Raw genomic sequence first — 23,245 nt, 5'->3', positions numbered from 1 at the left:
ATCCATTCGTTTGAGAGGTCTGCATTGCAGCATTTATTTATTTAGTGGACTGACGTTCAGGTGAATCTTACTAATATTAAAGGTTTATTTGACAGTGAGTTTACATTCATTTGTATTTAGCTGTCATACAAAATTAAAAGATGTAACATCAATTTATTTATATCATTATTTTTTTTTTAAATATATTTTATATGAGTAGGCTTTATAGACTTGACAAAATCATTTGTTCAGAAGTTTGTAGGTACAGACATTTGTTTTGGGCATTTGTTGCAGTTTATCCAAATACTGTATCGACCAAAATTTAGAAGTATAGCGGCGATAGGAATTTTCAGCATATTGTCCAGCCCTATGATGTGATGAATCCAGTGCTGTGTGGCATTACAGTTACATTACATCAATCTTTGATTTCTTTTTTTACTAAAACTATTTGTGTTTTATTTGTATCTATGATCCACACCATATTGAGCAAACTGGAGAAATAACCTAGAAGAAGATTAAATCATTTAAATTCTTGAAATCTTTGTAATGCATGCAAAGATCAAATTTGGGTGTTGCCGAAAAACCACATCGACCTCTATTTGTGATGCATGTAGATGCAGCGGAAAATTGTGTACTCAAACAAGTTTTCTATAATCCTGTGATTTTTGTGTTAGTCTAAGGAAGGTGATCTTATATTTGACTAGAAAATCTGTTAAATCTGTGTGAGATTGTGATCATGACAGTCACTCGCTCCTCACTGTGTGCTCTTGTTATCTCCTAACAACCAAGAACATAATGAGCGTCTCTCTCTCTCTCTCTCTCTCTCTCTCTCGATTGGGCGACCAGGTGGCTGAAAATGGTTCATGTCTCAGAGGACTAGAGAGAGAGAGAGAGAGTCCTATAGTAAGACAAGAAGAGAGACAGGCATGGGGTGGTTTGTAGGACAGCAATATCCTACTTTCAATGGCCTAGTTAGGAGAAATGAAATATCACCGATGGGAGCTGACAGACCCTCACATGGGAAACTTTTTGTGCACTTTACACAGTTAAAAATAAGCCTGTCGCTCTTATAGCGCTCCAATGCCAGAGACCTTTAGGAGATCTGTTCCTATTTCTATTGGGGTGTGTGCGTGTGTGTAATATATACATACATTCATAATATTAGGGCTGTCAAAGAGTTACTCACGATTACTCTTATGCAAAATAAAAGTTTGTTTTTGCAAAATATATGTGTGTAATAATTACACTAATTTTAATTACATAAAATTTGTCTTAAATGTATTCAAACCTTTGATGTGTGGCACAGTTGAAACATTATAATCAGTGGATTTTTTAAGATGATTTATTTAAATATATGACATGTAAAAATCATTTGATTGATGTTTGTCGGTGTGCAGGTAGCAGAACTGGAGGCTCATGGAGTTCACGGACCCAGCGACCTGCTGAAAGATGAACTGACTCAATCCCTGGAGGAACTGGAGAACTTATTAAAGGCAAAAGATGAGGTGAGAACAAACGCGTGTCTATATGATAAAGGAGCTGTGTACTGCAACCTACAAATGTGCTTTCATAAAGTCATGTTACCATAATCACACTTGGAGCTGACGGCACACACAGTTTTAATACGACTCAAATAAACACTGATGATGATTATTCTGTTTCAGGAAATCCGTATTCTTCAGAGTAAAAAATCTGACTACCGTGAGCTGGAGCAGGAGAGAGAAGAGGCCATTCACAGACTACAGGTCATACACTTTTAAAATTAACATCAGCACATCACATAATAAAGTTTTGTTCATCTAAACATTATTTCTACAACATTTATATTTAGGCATTTAGCTGACGCTTTTATCCAAAGATTAGGAAACAATAAAGTGATTTGTCTTAGGGAGGCAATAATACAAAAGGTACTCATACCAAGATGCAAGTTTTCACTATTTCTAAACAATACCTGTTGAGAGAAAAAAAAAAACTTAATTTGTTTAGTACATTTTTTTTTTAAGTTTAAATAAAATAAAACATCATCAACAGCATCTTTTACCTTAACTCTAAAAACGTAAAATATAATGTGAAAATTCTACAGTAAAAAACCTGTTAATTGATTAACTGTGTTAAAAATAAATATAAAATCTTGTTTAAAAAATAATTTGAATGTGAATTTTTATTGTAAAATAATGTAAAATGTAACGGTTTTCGAAGGTAAAAGGTGAATTAACATATATTTTACAGAAAAAAAATTATGTTTAATATAGACGTTTCATCGAATGCATGTGCGTTGACGCTGTTGCGCGTCTGGTGGGAACTTTACTTCCCATTTCTGTTTGACTAGAGGCTAAAATAAACTCTGGAACAAATAACTAGTCAACAATAACGAATGTTTTGGTTTCCTAAGGAGGAGGGGAGACGGTGATCATGAATCACTGCTATGTGAAGGGAGGTTTGGCAGCCGGTTTGTAGTTAACATTGTATACATTATAGTACAAATGTTACCCAGCAACGTTTGCTCAGTGTCATTTTTATACGCTTTAGCTATGAAATATGAACTAAGGTTATCTACTTTTCCAAAAACTACTTTTAAAAGACTTTGTTGTTATTGATTCATAGTGGAGTTTGCCGGAAGTTACGTGTGTTCCACGAAAGCCGTTTGTTTATGTTGTTACTGCTGAAACCATCTACTTTTACAGTAAAATATTGTTAAAATTATGTTTTGTAATTTAAAAAACAAATCACCATAAAATCTTGCTTGAAAAACAGTGAATGAACGATTCCATAATTCCCCATGTGACATTTAATATTATTTCGTTTTTTTAATTTTGTTTTATATTTTGTTACCAGTTACATTAGAGTGTTTTATGTTACATTTATGTTGTTTAATTAATGTTTATATCATCTATATGTCACGTGTGTTATCCTCATTCTGTTTTGTATAGAGATGGTGCACAGTGTCATGCAAACAAATTCAAGTATTAGCAACAATCAATCGAAAGGCCATTTTACCGCCTGCCTGTATTATAGTGGTTAACTGTATTTTGTAAGACACAAAGCAGATTTATATTAACAATCATGTATTTTAGCTAATGAAATATGTGGCTAAAAGTTAAAACATACAAAACTTTGCTGTGAAATATACAATAAAAAATATTCAAAACTAATGTATACCAATTATTTGGTATATGATTTTGTTATACCTATTTTTTAGTTTAAAACTTTAGAGTTAAAAGAGCGAGTTGTTTACGTGTTTTAGCAGGCAGTGGACCTAAAACTTTTAGGTATTTTTGGGTGATCACAGCAGTCAAACAAACAGATTTTTTTTACAGTACACAATGATTTAAAAGCATAAATTTCAACCTTCTGTAAGTGTTAAAGGAGGGGACATTTCACAAGACTTTTTAAAGATGTAAAATAAATCTTTGGTGTCCTCAGAGTATGTACGTATGTAAAGTTTTAGCTCAAAATACCCCACAGATAATTTATTATGACATGTTAAAATTACAATTTGTAGGCCTGAGCAAAAATGTGCTGTTTTTGGGTGTGTCCTTTAAAATGCAAATGATCCGATGATCATCATTATGGTGGATTGTTAAAATTGAAACTTAATTGTGCCGTTAATTATTTTCTCTCTTTCTCTCTGTACTAAATGGAAGTGCCGTGGTTGCATAGTGCAGATTAAAGGGCGGTATTATTATAATAAGATTCCCTTCTGACATCACAAGGGGAGTCAAATTTTACTGACCTATTTTTTCACATGTTTGCAAGTTACTGGGTTGATCTTTTTTACATTTTCTAGGGTGATAGAAGCACTGTGGACCCAATTATAGCACTTAAACATGGAAAAAGTCAGGCCCTTTTTCACAAACACATCTAATTACTGTACATGTACTGATGTTTATTTTTTTTTGTGGTAACAGATATGCTGTCAGGAATCATAAAATTGTATTTAATCTGGATTGTTCTTATAATGCAGCATATTGTGTTCATATGTGGCCCATCGAAGTGATTGTGAATCCTCTATGAATGAATATGAAGTCTCCGTTTATTGTCTTTTGGTTTCAGGAGTTAGAGATGCGTAACGTTGAGCTGGAACGTCGGGTACAGAACACAGAACAGAGTCTCGCCTCCGCACTGGAAGATCGTGACCGCGCTGAGAGTGAAGTGCAGAGAGTCGTTCAGATCCTCGATGTCAAGATATTTGATCTGAATGACCTTCGACAGAGTCTGGTTAAGCTGATCAGTAAATAAATCATCTGATCTGAGACCTAACCGCTGCAGAAAGCACATCATCTACTACAGTCTATGAACATTTCTGCACAATGCTTTATATACCTATATCGCTTTCTTTCTTTTTTTCATTTGATTTGCACTGAATTAAAGTTTTTTTTATTTAAGTACAGCAATAAACATCAGTAGGGGGAGGATGATACATCTGTGAAAACAAATACTGATGGTATATTTTTACACAGTGGTGTATGAGCGTAGACGAGTTTATTCTTGATATACACTACACTGTTAGTTAAAAACTCTTTTGTGTCACACTTGATGTTTTGTATCAGATTTCAGCAGACAGTGAACAATATTAACTTGATACTAACAATATAGTAAAAATGATTGATCAGTATTATTTTTCAGCTACTAACATTTTAGTAATTTTTTGCTTAATTTTTGTAACACGTTATGTTTTGCCTGTTTCAGCTACAGATACTGTTTACTGCTTAGGAAAAAGTGTTTAATTTATTGCCAGTTTTTGTTTTTTAGCGTCAGTATTTTCTCTGTGTGTTTTCTATTGGAGTGGATGTGATCTGCATCACAGCTGGGTGCTTGTAAACCAAAGACCAGCTTGAATGTGACTGTCAAACACCTTTGTGCAATATCGAGAACAGCTTTGACTTTATCAGAAATAACCAATTAGATAGGGAAAAACTCTAGTATGTAAAGAAATCCCTCACGCTCATGGGAATTTATATTCAAGAGTAGCTTATAGGGCTCCATTGGGATTGCATTTAAACTGTAGTTGTCATTATAAATGACAGCTCAGCTAAAGACATAATGGTTATACTCATCTGTGACTTTAAAGAGGTCATAGTGTGAAAATGTTAGCATTGCCACTTTGTAGGTTTGAGCACAAATGTGTCGTTTTGGGTGTGTCTTATAAAATGCAAATGAGCTGATGAAGTGCAAACACTGATCACAATGATGGTGGTTTGATGCAATTCAAACTCAATTGTGCTGTGAATTATTTTTTCTCTGCACTAAATGGCAGTGCTGTGATTGGATAGTGTACATTAAGGGGGCGGTATTATTCTAACAAGACATCATAAGGAAAGCCACATTTCAATGACCTATTTTTGCTCACGCCTACAAAGTGGCAATGCTAACATTTTCACGCCATGGCCCCTTTAACTGCAGTATTAAAAGTGCTAACAGTTATAATCCATCACAGTTAGGCACAAACAAGAAAGACATTTGTATGTGTGCTTTTTTACGCAGTTGATGTAGGGTAAAATCAGGTAATAACCACACTTTTATATTTATTTGACAATGGCGTTCTTTCAGTATGTGTACTGCTTTATAGTCTTAACAGCAAGCACGTGTTATGATTCAGAGAAAAGCTAAAGCACATCATGAGATGCCATCATATCTGCTTGAATTTCAAAGAATAATGCAAGTCTTGAATTTTTTTCACAAACCCAAATGGTCCAGATATAAGCTTTGACAGGCATGTCGATGAAACTAGAATTAAATCATTTATACTGAACAACTAAAGCAACAAGTCCAAGTATTCAACAACAAACATTGTCTCGGTTAACATAAAAGACAATCTCAGAATAAATGAATATCAAAATCTATTTTGTTTGTGCGTGTCTGAAAGACCCTAACAGTGGATATATTGTTTATCAGTCTGAAGATGATATGTATGGGGCTGAAGAAAAAAAGGACAACGTTGTTTTAGAAGCCCTAAATCCCTACTCGTGTAAAATCATTTGGGCAAAATAATTGTCCATTGCTTATAAACATGTGTTACAAAAACAGTGATTTGGATAATAGCATTTGCTGAAAGCCTAAATGTGAATATACCCCCACAGTGAACACACATTCAACTCAACTGGTTTTAACAATGTTTTATTTGAACAATGAAGCTCCTGAAACGCATCAGATCTTTAATCTACTTCAGCTTCTTCTTAGGACGCAGGTTGTTGGTGTGGCCACACTTCTTCTTGCGGCAGTTAACAGCACGCGGGTGCAGACGGGCGTAACACCTGACACACAACAAGGAGTTGAGCAAACAGCAATATCAATTCAATTTCAAATTAAATGAGAAAATACCAGCAGCTCCTTACTTGCGACAGATCATCTTCTCGCAGTTGTACTTCTGAGCCAGTTGTCTGAGTGAAGGCTCGATGATTCCTCCTCTGAGACGCAGCACCAGATGAAGAGTGGACTCTGAAAGAAACATTAAACACAATCAGAGTCAAACATTTAAACAAAAGAGACAAAGACACCAATGCAGGCAGAGCAACATCCCGATAAAACACACAGAAACTGAATAATTAGGGAGTGCAAAGGGGCAGAAAGTTTACGATAAATTTCTGGAAACTTTTCATGGAAATATTCCAATTTGGAAACTTAACAGGAATTATCAGGAACTTTAGGGAAATGTATATTAACTATATACAAACAAATACACATTTTGTTTTGTCATGAGCAGACATGCATGCAAGGGAATACAAGTTTTAATGAATCCTGATACTTGTGCTCATCAACCCGTGGATTTATTTGATCAAAACCTTCATAAATCATTCTAATATTAATGAACATTAAGGATTTTTTATCAGATAGATGCAGGCTTAATAAGCATAAGAGACTTCTTTTAAAAACAGACTATGTAATGTGTCCAAACTTTTGGCTACTTTTTAAAATTATTTCACCTAAATGTTTTCTCCGTCAGTGTATAATGTTGTTGCACACTAGCTTACACAAAGCACAAGGAAGTTTTAAACAAGAAAACATGCAAAGATTGACATTTTGACATTATTTTGTGTACAGGATTCAAAAACTTGTGTGTTCATGTTATGGGTGAATGCATGTGACTGAGTTTTAAAAAAATGTATGCTGCAAGATTTTTTTTAAGTACATTACATTCCCTGTTATAGGCAACTCTGCAATTTCTTTCAAATTCCCAGTTTAGTCCCATTAATTCCCGCTAATTCACATGAAGTTCAAGGTTTCCAGCCTTAAAAATTCCTGGAACTTTGCAACCCAATAATTAATACTCTCTTATGTTAAGAACACAGACTCAAAAAAATCTCTTGAAAACTATCAGGATCACATCTATAATGGTCAGATCAGCAGTTTTTGAGAAACAGCCAAACTTAACTAATCTTGAAGCAAACAAACGTACCTTTCTGAATGTTGTAGTCTGAGAGCGTGCGACCATCTTCCAACTGTTTACCAGCAAAAATCAGACGCTGCTGGTCAGGAGGAATGCCTGAGGAAAAATACAGACATTAGTAGCCGCAATGGGATAACACCATGACTCAAACTGACAGGACTTGGAAGATTTTATCCATTGACTGGATGAAGTGATCACTGTATGACAGGAACATTTGACTGCTGACAAAGACAAAGAAATATCTTCTCTTGTGTGTAATATACAGAACTAAATATTTTACAATAAACTCAGCAACATATCTTAACAGCCAGGTCCAATCAGATTTCACACTGAATAATTTGATAGTGTACAACATGCTATTAACATGCTTATATATTATGGTAATACATTACAAACCCCCATGCTTATATTAATGTATATAATAAATACTAGTTAATACTCACCCTCTTTATCCTGAATTTTAGCCTTGACATTCTCGATGGTGTCGCTGGGCTCGACCTCGAGGGTGATGGTCTTACCAGTCAAAGTCTTCACAAAGATCTGCATTTTGCCACTGTCACGTGAAATAAAAACAAGATTGATCTCATTTACAGTCACGTAAATCTGAGACGAACATTTTAACTTTAAAAACTCACATTCATCAATGACGTCAGAAGCGAAGGGGGACTTTTATTTGAGAAACACGTTCGGTTTGTTTTAAATGTTCTCTAATGCAAGTCACTACCAAAAATATCGTTTACTAAATAAATATTATGAACATTTACTGGTTTTTGCACATGTACAATAATACCATAGTGAATCAATATGGCAATCATAAAATAGCGCTGAAACTAAGTAGCATAGCATTACCATCTCATCTGATATATACCTGTACTGCTACAACACTTCTCTCAAGTTAATGTTAGCTTAAATGTTAATCGAATCGTTTTAAATCCACTTAAAATTAACAACCGGAGTACTTGTTAAGATGAAAGCCATTTTATTTACATATATTTAATGTCAAGAGTCTCGCGCACACATGGCATCCGCGGCCATGACACTTCGTCTCCACACATTAAACTTCAAATGAAATAAAAACACGTAAACTTAACACATAACCGTCTTTAATCACACCAGTGATGGGCATAAACATCTAACGCACGCCTTAATATCAGTGTATGGGTGAATAAAGTATGAAATTGTGAGAAAATTCGAGAGTTTTAGGGACAGTGATTCTCACCCTCGCAGTCTCTGCCAGTCCGGGCGGAAAGAGAGCGACGCGTGCTTCGTGCGTTTAGATGCCGCGTGTATTAGAGCATCAGCGTGACTTTAGCGCCGCCTGAAGGCCTGGCGGAGAACAGCAGCACTTCAAAAAGCACATTATTCAACAGAATTATTATTAATAATAATAAAACACGGAGAATACTGAAAGTTTGTGTCAGTAACAAAATTAGGATGAATCTTACTAAGTTCTACATAGAAATTTATCCAATTAAACAGCCAGCTGATATTAGCTTAACTTTTACGTTATGTTACATATACATTATTAATGCTTTGCTACTTTGTTGTCCTATGCTTTTCCTATTTTTCTTGTTTTTATTAACGTAAAGCTGCTTTGAAAAAATTAAACAGCTGTAAAAAGACCTATATAAATAAAATCGAATTGAATAAAACATATTTTGGAAAGATTAATATTTTTCATACTTGTGAATTTTGTGGATGTTTTATCATTGTATCTACTTAAGACTTTTTGGAAAGAAGTGGAAAATTATATAAGTAGAAAATTGGGTAGAAATGGGTGTATGTGATGTTTTTTTTATTTTGAGAGATAATTTGAAAAGTAATGAACAATATGTTAAATGTTGTATTTAAAAATATAAAGATTTATATATGAGTGTGTATGTGTGTGTCTAGAAATTGATTGTACTAGAAATAGATATTGTTAATAATTTATCTGTTTAAAGCATTTATGAATAAAAGAAAGTATATATTTTATATGATCACCACAAAACAGATCCCTATAAAACACACAGTTGCTCAATTTACAAAAACAATTTATTTATTTGAATTTTTTATGGCTCTCGTGTTGCATATGCCATTATTACATTCATATTTGTGCATAATGTAAACAATATATTTTAAGTTATAAAAAGACACCTTTTGTAACCTATTATCACAGACAATTATACGAGTTCTGTTAAATTTACATCAGTTGTCCGTTTTTGTTCTCATTCAATTCTGCTCCTTAAAAAAGCATATGACGTGTGCATTAAGACAACAATGACACATGATGAAATACAGTAATCTATCAAACTATATGATATTACAGAAGTAATGCCGTCATTTATGTGTTTTTGACAAGCAGGGTATTTGAAAGCAACAATATAATAAATACAACATATCAGCACTTTTCAGATAGTAGTTTGTTCGTACTAATACAGTATGTTGCTATCTGGCTTTAGGCAATCCTCTGTTCACATCAGCCTTCTGATTGGTCAAGTTATTTAAAACACAGCTCGAGTTGAGCATTGCCAGTCTTGAATCCATCACAACCTTCCTCTTCCTCCATGAAGACCGATGTTCGTCCTTCTCTTCTTCCTCTTCTTCATCTTCTAGTTCACTTTCAACATCACTTCGCTCATCTTTGTCCAGCTGTCAGGTTATGAGAGATAAATATCATAATTTATATACTCCTATTGTATATGACAATGCTAACAAACACATTAAAAAAAGCTTTTGGGTAAAATTAACCAGTCAGTCAGTGGCTGTGGGCAGGGCTTTGTTAGTGTGACATCACATTAACGAGAGAAAGAGACTTATAATGGGAATTAAAAAAAAAGGAGTGGATGGATTTTGTTTTCATTGTAGGGTTGTTGTGTTCACACACTGCCGACACACATTTATGTTCAAACACTTTGTAAAAGTGGATTTTGCATAACATTATTTCTCTTTAAGCTTAACTGACCTTTCCTAAGAAGAGAAACTTGTAGATCATTCTCAGGATGAGATAAGCCCAGTAAATGTGCAGCGCCTGAAGGACTAACAGCAGAGCATTAAAGAAATAATATCCCACAAACGGCTTGAATACTTCCATAGACAGAACAAGAGTCGTGTAGATGATCCTATGAGAGAAAAAAACAGAAGAGCACACGCTGAAACACCTGAAAATAAACTACATAGTGAGCAGACAGATGATATGAATATGCGTTTTAAATGATGGTTATTAACTGATACTTCATGTTTGCAATGAGCACTTATGTGAACTTCTTACTTGCTTGGAAACACAACCAGACGTGAGACCAGAAATACAGCAGCAAAAATCACAAACAATGAATCACAAGCTTTTTTCCACCCAGCGTAGTTGAACATCTTGGCAGACTGTAGAAAGAGCAGATTTACATCAGATGAGGTCATCCATAAACAACATTCAGCTGATGGATTATACATATAGTGTATCTCAGAGAAAGAAACTTGGAAATAATCAACAAAGATCTTGTATCAACTCAAAGCTGATGCATGCACCACAAAAATTTAACTTGATTTTCAAATTTTAAGTTGCTAAGGGTTTATTTCCAGGATGTTGCTTGGTTGTAGGTGTATGATATAGGTGTCTTAACTGTGTGATTTTGTACTGACCAAGCAGAAATTTCTATTATTTTGTTTTCATCATGTGTCTCAGGTTCCTTCCTCATTGCTATTATCAGAATAGTTTCACCATGTTTATCATCTACTAAAATGTTGTTTAGGATGGGCTTACAGATGCTGGCATAGTCTGACATGGGCCGTGCCAAAATTTTAACAAAGCATCCGTTCTACGCAGACCGCAAGCACTGTGAGGAAGAAAAAAATTGTCTTCTTTCTTCCTGAGACAGTGATGAGATTTTCTCTCTCAAAAATATTTTTTTCTCTTTTAAAATATAATTTTTCCTTCAAATTTTTTTTCTTAAAAATACTTTGGCCCCGCAGGTGTCACCACAAGAACGAAATCTTGTGCCTTAAAGAGAACATATTTCATATACAAAACAATGTTATTTTGTGTATTTGGTATTGTAGCAGCCCTTGGTTTCGAGAAGAGAGAGTCTCGACTGATGCACAAGTTGTCCTTTATTTAGTTCGCCAAACCAGAATGACGTTCATCGTTTTAATCCATTGTTAACTTAGCACCGTGAAAACTGTTAAAACATACAACAAACATTTTACACGCATGTTTTCACAGCTACAAGTTATTATATATATAATACAATGTGTTCGCGTAGTTTATGGTTAAAAACACATTATTTTCCACATTTGTTTTTTTTCTTTTAATTTTTTTCTCTTTCAAATTTTTTTTCTCTTTCAAATGTTTTTCTATTTCAATTTTTTTTTCTATTTCAAATTTTTTCTCTTAAAATTTGTGTCTCTTTCTAATTTTTTTTCTTTCAACATTTTTTCTCTTTCAAATTTTTTCTCCTTCAATTTTTTTCCAAAATAGCAAAAATTCAATAAAGTTTAGTTTCGTGTGCGCACGAGAAACTATTGCGTGCACACGTGAAACTATCACATGCTCATGTGAAACTATCGTGTGCACACGAAACTAAACGTAAAAATTATTCTGCACATGAAATTAAACTTAAGATTTTTTTTACTCCAATGTCACCTTAGGGGCTCTGTATTTTCAACATTTTTGTCTTTCAAAAAAAAAATCTCTTTCAAATTGTTTTCTCTTTAATTTTTTTCTCTTTCAAATTTTTCCCCTATAGCTTTTTTTCTCTCCCAATTTTTTTTCTCTTTCAATTTTTTTCTCTTTTATTTTTTTCTGTTTAAATTTTTTTTTCTCTTTCAATTTTTTTTCTTTCAACATTTTTTCTCTTTCAAAATTTTTTTCTCTTTCAATTTTTTTCCAAAAAAGCAAAAATTAAATAAAGTTTAGTTTCGTGTGCGCACGTGAAACTATCACGTGCTCACGAAACTAAACTTAAAAACTTTTTTCTCTTCCAATTTTTTTCTCTTTTATTTTTTTCTGTTTCAATTTTTTTCTCTTTCATTTTTATTAAGTTGCGCTTCCGTAAGAACCCCTTCCTGTGAGGTAAAAAAATTCTTCATAGGCATTTTCGTTTGCGATGGTGAGAACAAAGATGGGCCAAGTTAAGGAGTAATTAAACTCTTACAAAAGTCGCTGTCTATTTACCTCCATCACTGCTGGTCTTCTCAAATCATACACAACAAGCTACTGCTTTTTCATTTGTGTGTTTACTGGCCAAGCTGCTTCTTCTTTGGATGTTTCAGTGCTACTGTGTATTACACGTAAGTTCTGTCGTTACCAACAGAGTTCAATGGTAACAACGACCATAGTTAACTAACAATGCTTTTGGGAAACACACCCCTCCATTTGTAATTGCACTTTGGCGCGGACCATGACGCAGAAGTATATAAATAAAAAGAATGCGTAGCCCACTGCATGGAGCGTATGCTGTAGGACCTATGCAAAACTATAATGAGCCCTTAACAAGACATTTAAAATGACCCATCTCCTTCCAAACTAAAGTCCCCCCAGTGAATCTCTCACCTCAAGCAGAAAATCTGAAGAGTCGTGCACAAGCATCACCAGGGTCCCAATACGGATGTAGTTTGAGCAGTAAGAGAAACCAAGCAAGAAAATTGTGGCAAAGTGATGGACAATCTGTTCTTTAAAATCCTAAAACAGAACAAAATAATATACTTCCTTTAACAACATACAGGAAAAACGTCATGAGCTTTACTGTCAGGAAATGTAATCTGAAACAGGCAACAGGACAAAACTTATACATAACAGACGGCCTGTTGACAAACTTGATTTTAATGCCTATAGTAACTGCCACCACACCTGTAATGAATCTCTATGATGGAAAAAAATCCAGTCAAAGCAGTCTCATTAATCAATACCATTTTGATGATCTTGTTAATGTGACGTCACAAAAACAAAGCTCCACCCACAGCACTGATGACTGACTTTATTTTACCCAAAAGCTTTTCTAAATGTGTCGTTTAGCACATTGTAGCGCTAATGCAACAGATACATTTTGGACATATTAAATGATCTGTGGGGTATTTTAAACTGAAACTTCACAGACAATTCTAGGAGCACATGATACTTATTTTACATTTTGTAAGAATTGGCATAATGTATGTGCCTTTTAAATCTATTGTGTGAGATCTTACTTTTCTTTTCACATCTATAGACACACAGAGCAGCAGTGACCAGTAGAAGCCCAGTTCAAGCATGTAATACCAGTAATGAACATCCTGCACGGGCTAGAGACAACACAAACACAGGACCTTAAGGAAAACAGCGCTTATACAGTCATACGTCATCAAGAACATCACATCAGTTCTGATAAAACACAACAGCCTTTGTGGATTTAACATAAAACACATAATTAGAAAAACGATACTGAAAGAGATAAAGAGCGACTGGGACTCTTTAGCCCAAATTTTATATTCAGCCATTTAATTTTTTTATATGAGGGTGAGTACGTGATGAATTTTCAGTGACGTGTTTCTTATTAGATGTTGTTCAGACAGGTTTGCACACCTGTTGAGGATATCCTCTCCAACATTCCCTCTGATCCCTTAACCAGGACGTCTATGAGAAAGAGGAACACACGCGCAGTGATGTTAATCACAATAAAACAAACATATCACATTAACAAAAACAACAATAACAGAAATCTTCCTGTAACAGTCTGTCAACAAACACAGACAGCCAGTGTTAAGTTTCACACATATCATCTGTGATTAAACTAGAGATGCACCGATATATCGGCCTATAATCGCTATCGCAGATAAAAGCAATTTTTCACCACTAACAGCTGATAATCAGACAGATTAAATTCTGACAAGACAAACTTGAGTTTAGATTAAAAAAAAGAGCTTTAAAGGTCAACTCACGTTTATTAAAGATGCAAGTCCAGCCATGAAAGCAACCAGATAAAATGCAAATCTCCAACTTGGGAAACAAAAGATTTGGTGTTACATTGAAGCACAAAAATTAAATAAAGTAAAGTTTATTTAAAGGTGCTTAGATGAGTTCTTGCTTGATGACTCTTGAAGTAATAAAAAATGTCCAAATATCGGCCGATATATCAGCATCAGAGTCAACCACTAATTGTGACGCCATTAACATGGTGAATTTGTACGTAGTGTTCGCAGTTCATAACTATATATTTACACATATTTTTAAGTTTTTTTTACAGGCAGCTCAGTGAAGAGTGAATGCAGACGGGTACAAACAGGTATAATTATAACATCATGAAAACATCTGAATAAAAAAACTTACCAAGCCTCACAGAACTTCTTACTGCTGCTCGGCCGGTCCAGATTCCTGCGGTTACGAAACCAAACCTCCACCTCTCTATGAGTCCAGCCGCTCTTCTTCACAAGACTGGCAATATCATTCTAGATAAAACAAAACAAGAACCCAAGATGAAATATAGCTGCAAGCAGCAATGGCGGGCCCTCGCACGGTTTTTTACCGCTACATGCTGCGTCCGAGAAAACGATGCACGGTGGGCAAGAGCATCAAGTGGGTAAAATATCAGTGGGCTATTTAATGTTGTTTCTGAGCCATTTGGGGACTGTAGGTAAAAGAAACCCCACATTTTAGACAAACAGGTGCACTAGTGAGCCACTTAAGAGACACGCCTATGTCTGACCTTTTTGTCAACACTTAACAGCCGAAAACTCTGATGTGTGCAGAGATGTATAGTAACGAAGTAGAACTACTTCACTACTGTACTTAAGTACTAATAGGCAGTATCTGTACTCTACTGAAGTATTATTTTTTTCTCCTACTTCCACTTTTACTTCAGTACATATTTTCGATGAGTTTAATACTTTTACTCCAATACATTTTTTATGTGCTGCATAGTTACTCGTTACACTCAAATGTTACGAATCATTCCAAACCTACATTATCACTGCCAGAGCGGTGATACACATTAGAAACACACACAGATTGTGGTCTAAACCAATAGGAGATAGTGAAGAGCGGACCCCTCCCTCCCTCTCACTCACAATTATGAGCCGCAGTTGTGGACAAATGTGAAGTGAAGAGAGAACCAAAGTGCACGAGAGAGACCGATAGAGAGAGAGAATTCGCGAGAAAGGGCGAGTGTGCGCGAAAGAAGGAAACCTAAATACATTGAAACATCTTGTACCTTTACCTATTACCATTACATCGACTAATATTTTATTAATTCTGAATTCTCTATTGCCATATTAGTTAAATTAATCTGAACATTCCTGTCCTTGTACTCCTGCTACAGCCAAAGCAATTGTGAGTGTCCTTTAGCTTAAACATTTGAAATAATATAAACAATATTATATTCAAACTTTTTACTGTTTTCTTTAATAACTACATTACACAATACTTGTACTTTTACTTTCAGTACTTGAGTAGTATATTTTAAAATAAACTACTTGCAATACTTAAGTACAAAACATGTTTAATACTTCAGTACTTCCACTTAAGTGGTGTGCTCACTTTTTTGATAGAGCACTTGTACTTTTACTCAAGTCTGGGTCCCTAGTACTTATACATCTCTGGATGTGTGTGCCAAATTTAAAGTTCAACTAAGCACGCCAAGAGCCTTAAACATGCCTGAAATTAAAGTAAAGTTTGACGCATTGCCATGAGAACAGCGTTCGAGATGTCTAAAATTCCTTCACAATTTATCATCTACAATGTCTCGGCATCATGTTGACCACTTCTGGTGTCAATCGCATGAATCCCATACGAGGAGTATTTAAAGGTTCACAGCATGTAACTGTCAGCCTTAAATATGTGTAAAAATGAAAGTAAAGTTTGATGCATTGCCATGGGAACAGCGTTTGAGATATCAAAAATTCCTTCGCAATTTATCATCTACAATGTCTCGGCATCATGTTGACCACTTCTCGTGTCAATCGCATGAAAATCCTAGAAGGAGTATTTAAAAGTTAACTGTATGAAAGGCTCAAATATGCCTTTAAAATGAAAGTAAAGTTTGACAGGTTGCCATGGGAACAGCGTTTGAGATATCAAAAATCCCTTCGCAATTTATCATCTACAATGTCTCGGCATCATGTTGACCACTTCTCGTGTCAATCGCATGAAAATCCTAGAAGGAGTATTTAAAAGTTAACTGTATGGAACTGAAAGGCTTAAATATGCCTTTAAAATGAAAGTAAAGTTTGACGCGTTGCCATGGGAACAGCGTTTGAGATATCAAAAATCCCTTCGCAATTTATCATCTACAATGTCTCGGCATCATGGTGACCACTTTTGCTGTCAATCGCATGAAAATCCTAGGAGGAGTATTTAAAAGAACATTGCATGGAACTTTCAAAAAAATCCAGCTTTGTGACTGACACACTTCCTGGCGCCTGGTGGTGGCGCTATACCCGAGACTCACAATAGGCACATCGATGCGATCGGATTCTTCAGACGAACAAACACCCCGCGTGTCATTACAGTAAGACATTTTTTGCTTTAGATATTAGACACTTCCTGTTTCTCTGATTTCGCCACAACTTTGTCGGCTCGCCATGGCAGAACCGTTCGAGATATCAAAAATCCCTTCGCAATTTAGCAAGTCCAATGTCTCGACATCATGTTCACCACTTTTGGTGTCAATCGCATGCATCCTCTAGGAGGAGTATTCAAAAGTTCAACGCATGCATTTTTTAAACAATCCAAAATAGCCGACTTCCTGTTGGGCGGAGCTTAAATGTTAGAGGGCGAAAGTTGTTCGGGTCGATGAGATCTATATGCGTACCAACTCTCGTACATGTGCGTACATGTTTGCACGATCTGTGCATCAATGTTTTATTTTGCATTACAGGGGGCGCTACAGAGCCCCCGTGCCACGCCCGTGTTCCAGCCTTTGCCCGTTTGCAATGACGGACGACTCTGACGTCTGTGCCAAATTTCAAGAGTTTTCGAGTATGTTAAGGCACCCAAAATGCCCAAAAGTGTTAAAAAAAAAAAAAAAAAAAAAAAAATAATAATAAATTCGAGCAAAACCAATAGGGCTTCGCACCTTTCGGTGCAGGCCATTCTGGCCTGCTCCTCGGTGCTCGGGCCCTAATAATACTAAACCACACATTATTATTTCATCACTGTCTAAAGAACAAACTGTAAGTATGAGGCTTTGAGGCACAATATAAGAAATCTTTTTTTTATCCTCTAAAAACTTTCAGATATTTTGGATAAATCCCAGCAAGCAATTTTGCATTTAAAAGACGTCTAATAGCTATCCAAAACGCAAGAAGTGGGTTACTCATAACCAGACTATATAGGGTCTATAGTTAACCTAGTTAGTGAAATGACACCCATTGCAGTCAGGAGATCAAGTCTTGAGTCAGAGTCAAGACAGAGTCACGAGGTCGAGTCTAGGGGTGCGCCAATAAATGCTGATATACACTAATAATACGTGGCCTATAACTATTCTGAATAGCCCCGCTGATATATTCACAGATATTTCATGTACTACGGCTTTTGATCAGTAAGTCCTTATCGATCTGAAATCGCTGATAGTTTGAAAAAGCAACACTCGTCAAACATAATCATTATAAATATTCTTTATTATCATGAAAATACCTGAAAAGGTTTAAAGAACAGCAATATAAATATATCCTTAAGCCATTTTCTGGAGCTGTGTGTCATAGCTGTGTGTGTATTGGTTCTTCGTCTGTAGCGAATACTGAGTTTCTGCACGAGAGAGCTCTTTGGCTTTTGGATGTAGCAGCATTTCACCGTAATTCATTGAGAAGCATAGCAAGCATCATCGGCCGATATATCGGTGCACCCCTAGTCGAGTCTGAGTCAAGACCGAGTCCAGAGTTCGAGTCCGAGTCAAGACAGAGTCCAGAGATCGAGCGTTGAGTCCGAGTCAAGGCCGAGTCCAGAAATTGAGTGTCGAGTCCGGGTCAAGACCAATTCCAGAGATCGAGTGTCGAATCCGAGTGAAAGCCAAGTCCAGAGATCGAGCATTGAGTCCAAGTCAAGACAGAGTCCAGAGATCCAGGGTCAAGTCCGAGTCACGACCAAGTTCAGAGGTCGAGTACGAGTCAAGGCCGAGTCCAGAGATCGAGCGTTGAATCCGAGTCGAAGCCGAATCCAGAGATCAAGTATTAAGTCCAAGTTGAAATCGAGTCAGGAGAGCGAGTGTCGAGTCCGACCAAGACCAAGTCCAGAGATCGAGCGTTGAATCCGAGTCAAAGCCGAATCCAGAGATCAAGTATTGAGTCCGAGTCGAGATCGAGTCAGGAGAGCGAGTGTCGAGTCTGAGTCAAGACCGAGTCCGGAGAGCGAGTATCGAGTCCGAGTCGAGACCGAGTCCAGAGATCAAGTGATGAGTCCGAGTCAAGGCAGAGTCCAGAGATCCAGGGTCAAGTCCGAGTCAAGACCAAGTTCAGAGGTCGAGTACGAGTCAAGGCCGAGTCCAGAGATCGAGCGTTGAATCCGAGTCCAAGCCGAATCCAGAGATCAAGTATTGAGTCCGAGTCGAGATCAAGTCAGGAGAGCGAGTGTCGAGTCCGAGTCAAGACCGAGTCCAGAGATCAAGTGTTGAGTCAGAGTCGAGACCGAGTCCAGAGATCAAGTGTTGAGTCCGAGTCGAGATCGAGTCAGGAGATCAAGCGTTGAGTCCTCTGGTCTTGACTCTGACTCAAATACAATACTAGGTCTGAACTCAATAAAGAGACTCTACACCCAAAGGACACAATCTTACAACACTCTACAGTAACACAAGTCTTCAATGGCCACTTTCCAAGAACAACAATGCATCTCTAGACAAAATAAATGTCAACAATATCAGGTTCCTCATGCTGTCATACAATGCTTGAGTAGAGTTCATACTCTTGCAGTGTAAAAAATGTATTACAGTACTGTATATTAACAGCTGTAAAGCACACATTTATTTGGATCATATTTATATATTAGAAAACAACACACGAATGATCTAAAGACTTGAATGTGTGAGTGTCTGTTATTGAGAGACCTCCTCCTCACCTCATGAGGTTAGACAGACACCAACATCCTCATTTGCAAATGATTGTGGATATTTTCCAGGAAGGTAAGATGCAAAACAAGCGTTGAAGATAATCTCTTAAATGCAGCCACGTTTGTTTGCATCTCTCTACACAGATTCATAGTTATGTTTATTATATAAAAAAATGTGTATAAGGATCTAAGCAGTATATGTGTCTGTGTGTACTCACTTGTGTTGGCTGTCTGCTGTGTTTCATATAAAAAGTCTCTAAGTTGGGGGCAGCAGTGACTTTAAAACGAATCTGATCTTTCACTCCTAAAACTCGACTCAGAGGAAGAGCTACAACTCTGCGTGAAGACAAACAAACAAAAAACTCCACTGAAATCACAACACAGATCACAAATAAACACCAAGATATGTGTAGTGTACAGACAGATCTACTGTATCATCATTCACAACATGAGACTTACTCGAGTACTCAATTATATGTCAACTTTTGTCAAGACATTATTTGATCAAATTACCAGACATGAGACAAAATAAAATTGAGACAGTTACAGTAATGCTGCGTAAAACACTAAACACAAAGCATTGCGTTCCTTGCTCTAGATTACTCGCGGGATTTAACTTTGAGTCATGTGAATTTTTTTTTATTATCAACAATCGCGCTGCCCAATTTGTGTCATTTGCATCGCCCCGCACAAGTTTGTGTCTAAGGTGTGGAAAGATGATCTGAGATCAAACAAAGGTGAGAGGGGTCACAGCATCAGCCTCAATGGGTTACTATAGCAACCAGCTGCCGTGGCAACAACACGCACGCACACACACACACACACACACACACACACACACACACACACACACACACACACACACACACACACACACACACACACACACACACACACACACACACACACACACACACACACACACACATACAAAAATGCATACATACATTGTCAGTGCGCTGTCTGTTAATACAGCTTCCCTCCTCCTCACCTGTATCTCTGCTCCCTCAGGCACACAACACAAACACACAACACACAACACAAACACACACCTGCTCCAGACTGATTACAGGCCACAGGTCATCAATAACGATGGTGTTTAAAGTTACGCAGCAGCAAACACCAAACACACAAAACTAAACAAAGAGACAATTTCATATGAAGGCAAAGCAGCTAATGAATATTTATGCATGCGTGGATAAACTCAAGCACACACACATTTCATATGTGAGATCACACAAACCACAACTTATAACTTTACTAGTTGTTTGTGATTACTGGATAAGACTTTGTAAATAGATTTGTAGAGAATCACTCAACAACAGCAACTATTAACTATTAACCCAATATTTCTATTTCTATGCATATCATGATGTTTTATAGTTTTATTCTGCGTGTAATATTATAATAATTGTTTTACAGCAAATACCTGGGTGCGATTTGATGTGATGGGGGATTGCCCCCTCTGGACTTTATATCCTTGCCTCTTATTAATTATTTTTATCGCTGATGGGGACAAAATTTATCTCCCCCATAATTAATGGTCATCAAACAGCCTAAAATAAAGATAATTTATTATAAGTAAAAACACTGCCATGTACGGAGCCCCTAAGGAGCAAAATTCTGCACATGAAGGTTTTGCGTGAGCACATGAAACTAAACTTTACATTTTTTTTACTCCAATGTCACCTTAGGGGCTCGGTAGCCATGCAATAGTGCAAACAACAGTAAAATCAGGAATAGAGTATTACTGTCAGCGCTTCCACTCCTGTAACAATAGGTGACAGCACATCTAGGTCTTGTCATGATCCTTTTTTAATTCATCCCCAGATTCTCCAAATTTCGGCAAGCACGAATAGTCTATTTCAGCGACGGCCAATTCGCGTCATTCACATTGCCCTGCGCAAGTTCACATCTATTTGTACGGAAGAGGATTAGGGCCACTGGTGAAAAAATATTTGAATTCTGACTTTATTCTCAGAATTCTCACTTTAAACTCAGAATTCAGAATTCTGACTTTAATCTCAGAATTCTGACTTTTTATCACCAGTGGCCCTAATCCTCTTCCGTATATTTGCGTCTGTGCATTGACTTTGATCTATTTGTGACAAATGTTGAATTCGCGTTTGGTGTGTATGCCCCAGTCAATAGTTGGTAACTATGCAATTTTCATTGCAGTAGTAATGTATGCTATTTTAGAAACTATGGTTAACATGGTCAGTTTTGTTAAAAGAAAGCCTCCTGATATTCATCTAATTGAGAGCAGACTTTGATCATCAGCAGTAAATTACATTGAAAGCCCCGAGGAGAACGATAAAGTCATCAGTCACCTCTCAAAAGCATAACGAAGCGTGATAAATCCCACAGCGAGAGGCAGAGAGAAGAGCAGATCTCTCGGGAGGGGACGTACAGAATTCTCCATCTTTTCCATATCTTTCCAACTAACACCTGGAGGAAGCCAGTATTCCTGCTTCCAGAGCCACTGACTGATCTGATCCATCTGGAATAAAGACTGATATCACATTAACACATAGAAGAGGAACACTTGAGTTAAACAAATGGAACAAAAAAATATTATGGTTGCACAATCATCAACATAAATAGAACTTTTATTTAAAAGAAAGAGAAAACATATATTAAACAAAGTATTTTTTCTCTAAAGCTGTAGCAAATGAAAGTACTCTGTCCGTACTATAGTCACAGTGATGGTGTTAGATCAGTGGTTCCCAAACTTTTTCAGCATGCGGCCCCCCTTGTTTAAGGTACATTCCTTCGCGGCCCCCCAAAGAAAATTTGTGACAAAAAACTGTTCTAAAACTCAAAATTTTAATTAAAAAAAACATTAAATTATACAAAAAAGTAGTGCTTTTGGTTAGTAGCCTTATTTTTTTAGATTTAATTACACAGAATTCATGATAAATTAATGTATTTCATAAAATGTCATAAAACTGGGGCCCCCTGGCACCATCTTGCGGCCCCCAGTTTTAAAACCACTGTGTTAGATGATGTTACCATAATACTAAATGATTAAAATACAGTATACTTCAAAGAATAAGTTATTATAATACCATGTTACACGTGCAAGAAAAACAATATTAACATAGTATTTTATCAAAAAACTTATAGAAGCCATGTAATTGTTGGAATGATTTACAAGATCGTTTTTGTATGTCAAACACAATAGGCTACATGTCTCTTATGAAATCATGAAAGTGAAATGAAATAAAGTTTTGTCTGTAGTAAATATTTTTCATCCACCTGCCGGCTGTAAGATCTTTTTTTAAACAATTAAACATTCTTGTTTTAAAAATCCCATACAGTTTAAAGTCACACCATTATACACATTCACTGTGTTAGACAATAAAGAGATTTTGGGAAATAATTTTAGACAATAAAAAGAACAGTTTAAATACCTGATATTCTCTGATGATCTGATTCCTCCTGATGATTTATGATGTGTGAAACTGTGTGATGTTGTGTTGATAATGATGTTGTTGTGGTGTAGCCTAAGATGTTTTATTGATGTTGTGTTGATGATGCGCAGTTCTAATAAACGGTTTTTACGCAAATGATTTTCATTAAGATTTGCATCCAGATTCCTTTTTTCATAAAACCACCGATGTGTCCAAAATGCGGCAGTGGAAAGTCTCAAAATTATCTCATAAACGCATTTGATCTTCGATTGGTTGCGTTCAATTCCTAACCCCTAATAAGGATGCTGTATACAGAACCGAACTGCTGTATCCGATTCCTTTAGCCTCGCTGTGCATATATGATCCGATAAAAGCGCAGAATAAACGCTTGCGATCTCTCTCTCTCTCTCTCTCTCTCTCTCTCTCTCTCTCTCTCTCTCTCTCTCTCTCTCTCTCTCAATTTTCAATTTTCAATTTCAATTTTCT

General features: G+C 36.3%; 3 protein-coding genes across 5 annotated transcripts in view; 1 reads left to right on the top strand and 2 right to left on the bottom strand.

The window, feature by feature from the left end:
- The window catches only part of LOC141362375 (homer protein homolog 3-like), a 29,447-nt gene extending 24,070 nt beyond the window's left edge, over positions 1–5,377 (top strand). The window contains exons 8-10 of the mRNA XM_073864364.1: positions 1,377–1,484; positions 1,644–1,724; positions 4,033–5,377. Coding sequence (XP_073720465.1) covers positions 1,377–1,484; positions 1,644–1,724; positions 4,033–4,218 — 375 coding nt within the window. The 3' untranslated portion in view covers positions 4,219–5,377. The remainder of the gene's footprint in view (positions 1–1,376; positions 1,485–1,643; positions 1,725–4,032) is intronic.
- Positions 5,378–6,080: 703 nt separating this feature from the next.
- Positions 6,081–8,709, bottom strand: LOC141362376 (ubiquitin-ribosomal protein eL40 fusion protein). The gene is made up of 5 exons (XM_073864365.1): positions 8,586–8,709; positions 7,810–7,919; positions 7,376–7,462; positions 6,315–6,417; positions 6,081–6,233 (listed from the first exon to the last, which is right to left on the bottom strand). The coding sequence occupies exons 2-5, from the start codon at positions 7,910–7,912 to the stop codon at positions 6,140–6,142; spliced, it is 387 nt and encodes a 128-aa protein (XP_073720466.1). The 5' UTR covers positions 7,913–7,919; positions 8,586–8,709; the 3' UTR covers positions 6,081–6,139.
- Positions 8,710–9,404: 695 nt separating this feature from the next.
- On the bottom strand, positions 9,405–23,106 carry LOC141362398 (ceramide synthase 2-like). Of its 3 annotated transcripts, none has more exons than XM_073864403.1 (11): positions 22,760–23,105; positions 21,677–21,858; positions 19,565–19,682; positions 14,640–14,758; positions 14,252–14,309; positions 13,896–13,946; positions 13,523–13,615; positions 12,891–13,019; positions 10,617–10,723; positions 10,311–10,467; positions 9,407–9,997 (listed from the first exon to the last, which is right to left on the bottom strand). In XM_073864403.1, the coding sequence occupies exons 2-11, from the start codon at positions 21,844–21,846 to the stop codon at positions 9,794–9,796; spliced, it is 1,206 nt and encodes a 401-aa protein (XP_073720504.1). In that variant the 5' UTR covers positions 21,847–21,858; positions 22,760–23,105; the 3' UTR covers positions 9,407–9,793. The 3 variants fall into 3 exon arrangements, with proteins under 3 accessions (XP_073720505.1, XP_073720504.1, XP_073720503.1); XM_073864402.1 differs by having other exon boundaries at positions 9,408–9,997; positions 21,677–21,846; positions 22,760–23,104; XM_073864404.1 differs by lacking the exon at positions 13,523–13,615 and having other exon boundaries at positions 9,405–9,997; positions 21,677–21,846; positions 22,760–23,106.
- Positions 23,107–23,245: the final 139 nt, after the last annotated feature.

This window comes from Misgurnus anguillicaudatus, unplaced genomic scaffold, assembly GCF_027580225.2.
Source record: "Misgurnus anguillicaudatus unplaced genomic scaffold, ASM2758022v2 HiC_scaffold_26, whole genome shotgun sequence".
Classification (NCBI taxonomy): Eukaryota; Metazoa; Chordata; class Actinopteri; order Cypriniformes; family Cobitidae; genus Misgurnus; species Misgurnus anguillicaudatus.
The sequence above is the reverse complement of the archived record's forward strand: the minus strand, read 5'-3'. Positions and strand labels throughout refer to the sequence as shown.

Excerpts from the sequence above, each read along its gene's own strand:
- LOC141362376 (XM_073864365.1), bottom strand. The coding sequence starts at position 7,912 with ATGCAGATCTTTGTGAAGACTTTGACTGGTAAGACCATCACCCTCGAG. Across the intron at positions 7,463-7,809 it reads TAAAATTCAGGATAAAGAGG|GCATTCCTCCTGACCAGCAG; the intron begins GTGAGTATTAAC and ends ATTTTTCCTCAG. Across the intron at positions 6,418-7,375 it reads AGACTACAACATTCAGAAAG|AGTCCACTCTTCATCTGGTG; the intron begins GTACGTTTGTTT and ends TGTTTCTTTCAG.
- LOC141362398 (XM_073864403.1), bottom strand. The coding sequence starts at position 21,846 with ATGGATCAGATCAGTCAGTGGCTCTGGAAGCAGGAATACTGGCTTCCT. Across the intron at positions 19,683-21,676 it reads CTTCGTTATGCTTTTGAGAG|AGTTGTAGCTCTTCCTCTGA; the intron begins GTGACTGATGAC and ends GTCTTCACGCAG. Across the intron at positions 14,310-14,639 it reads AAGAAGTTCTGTGAGGCTTG|TTGGAGATTTGCATTTTATC; the intron begins GTAAGTTTTTTT and ends TTGTTTCCCAAG.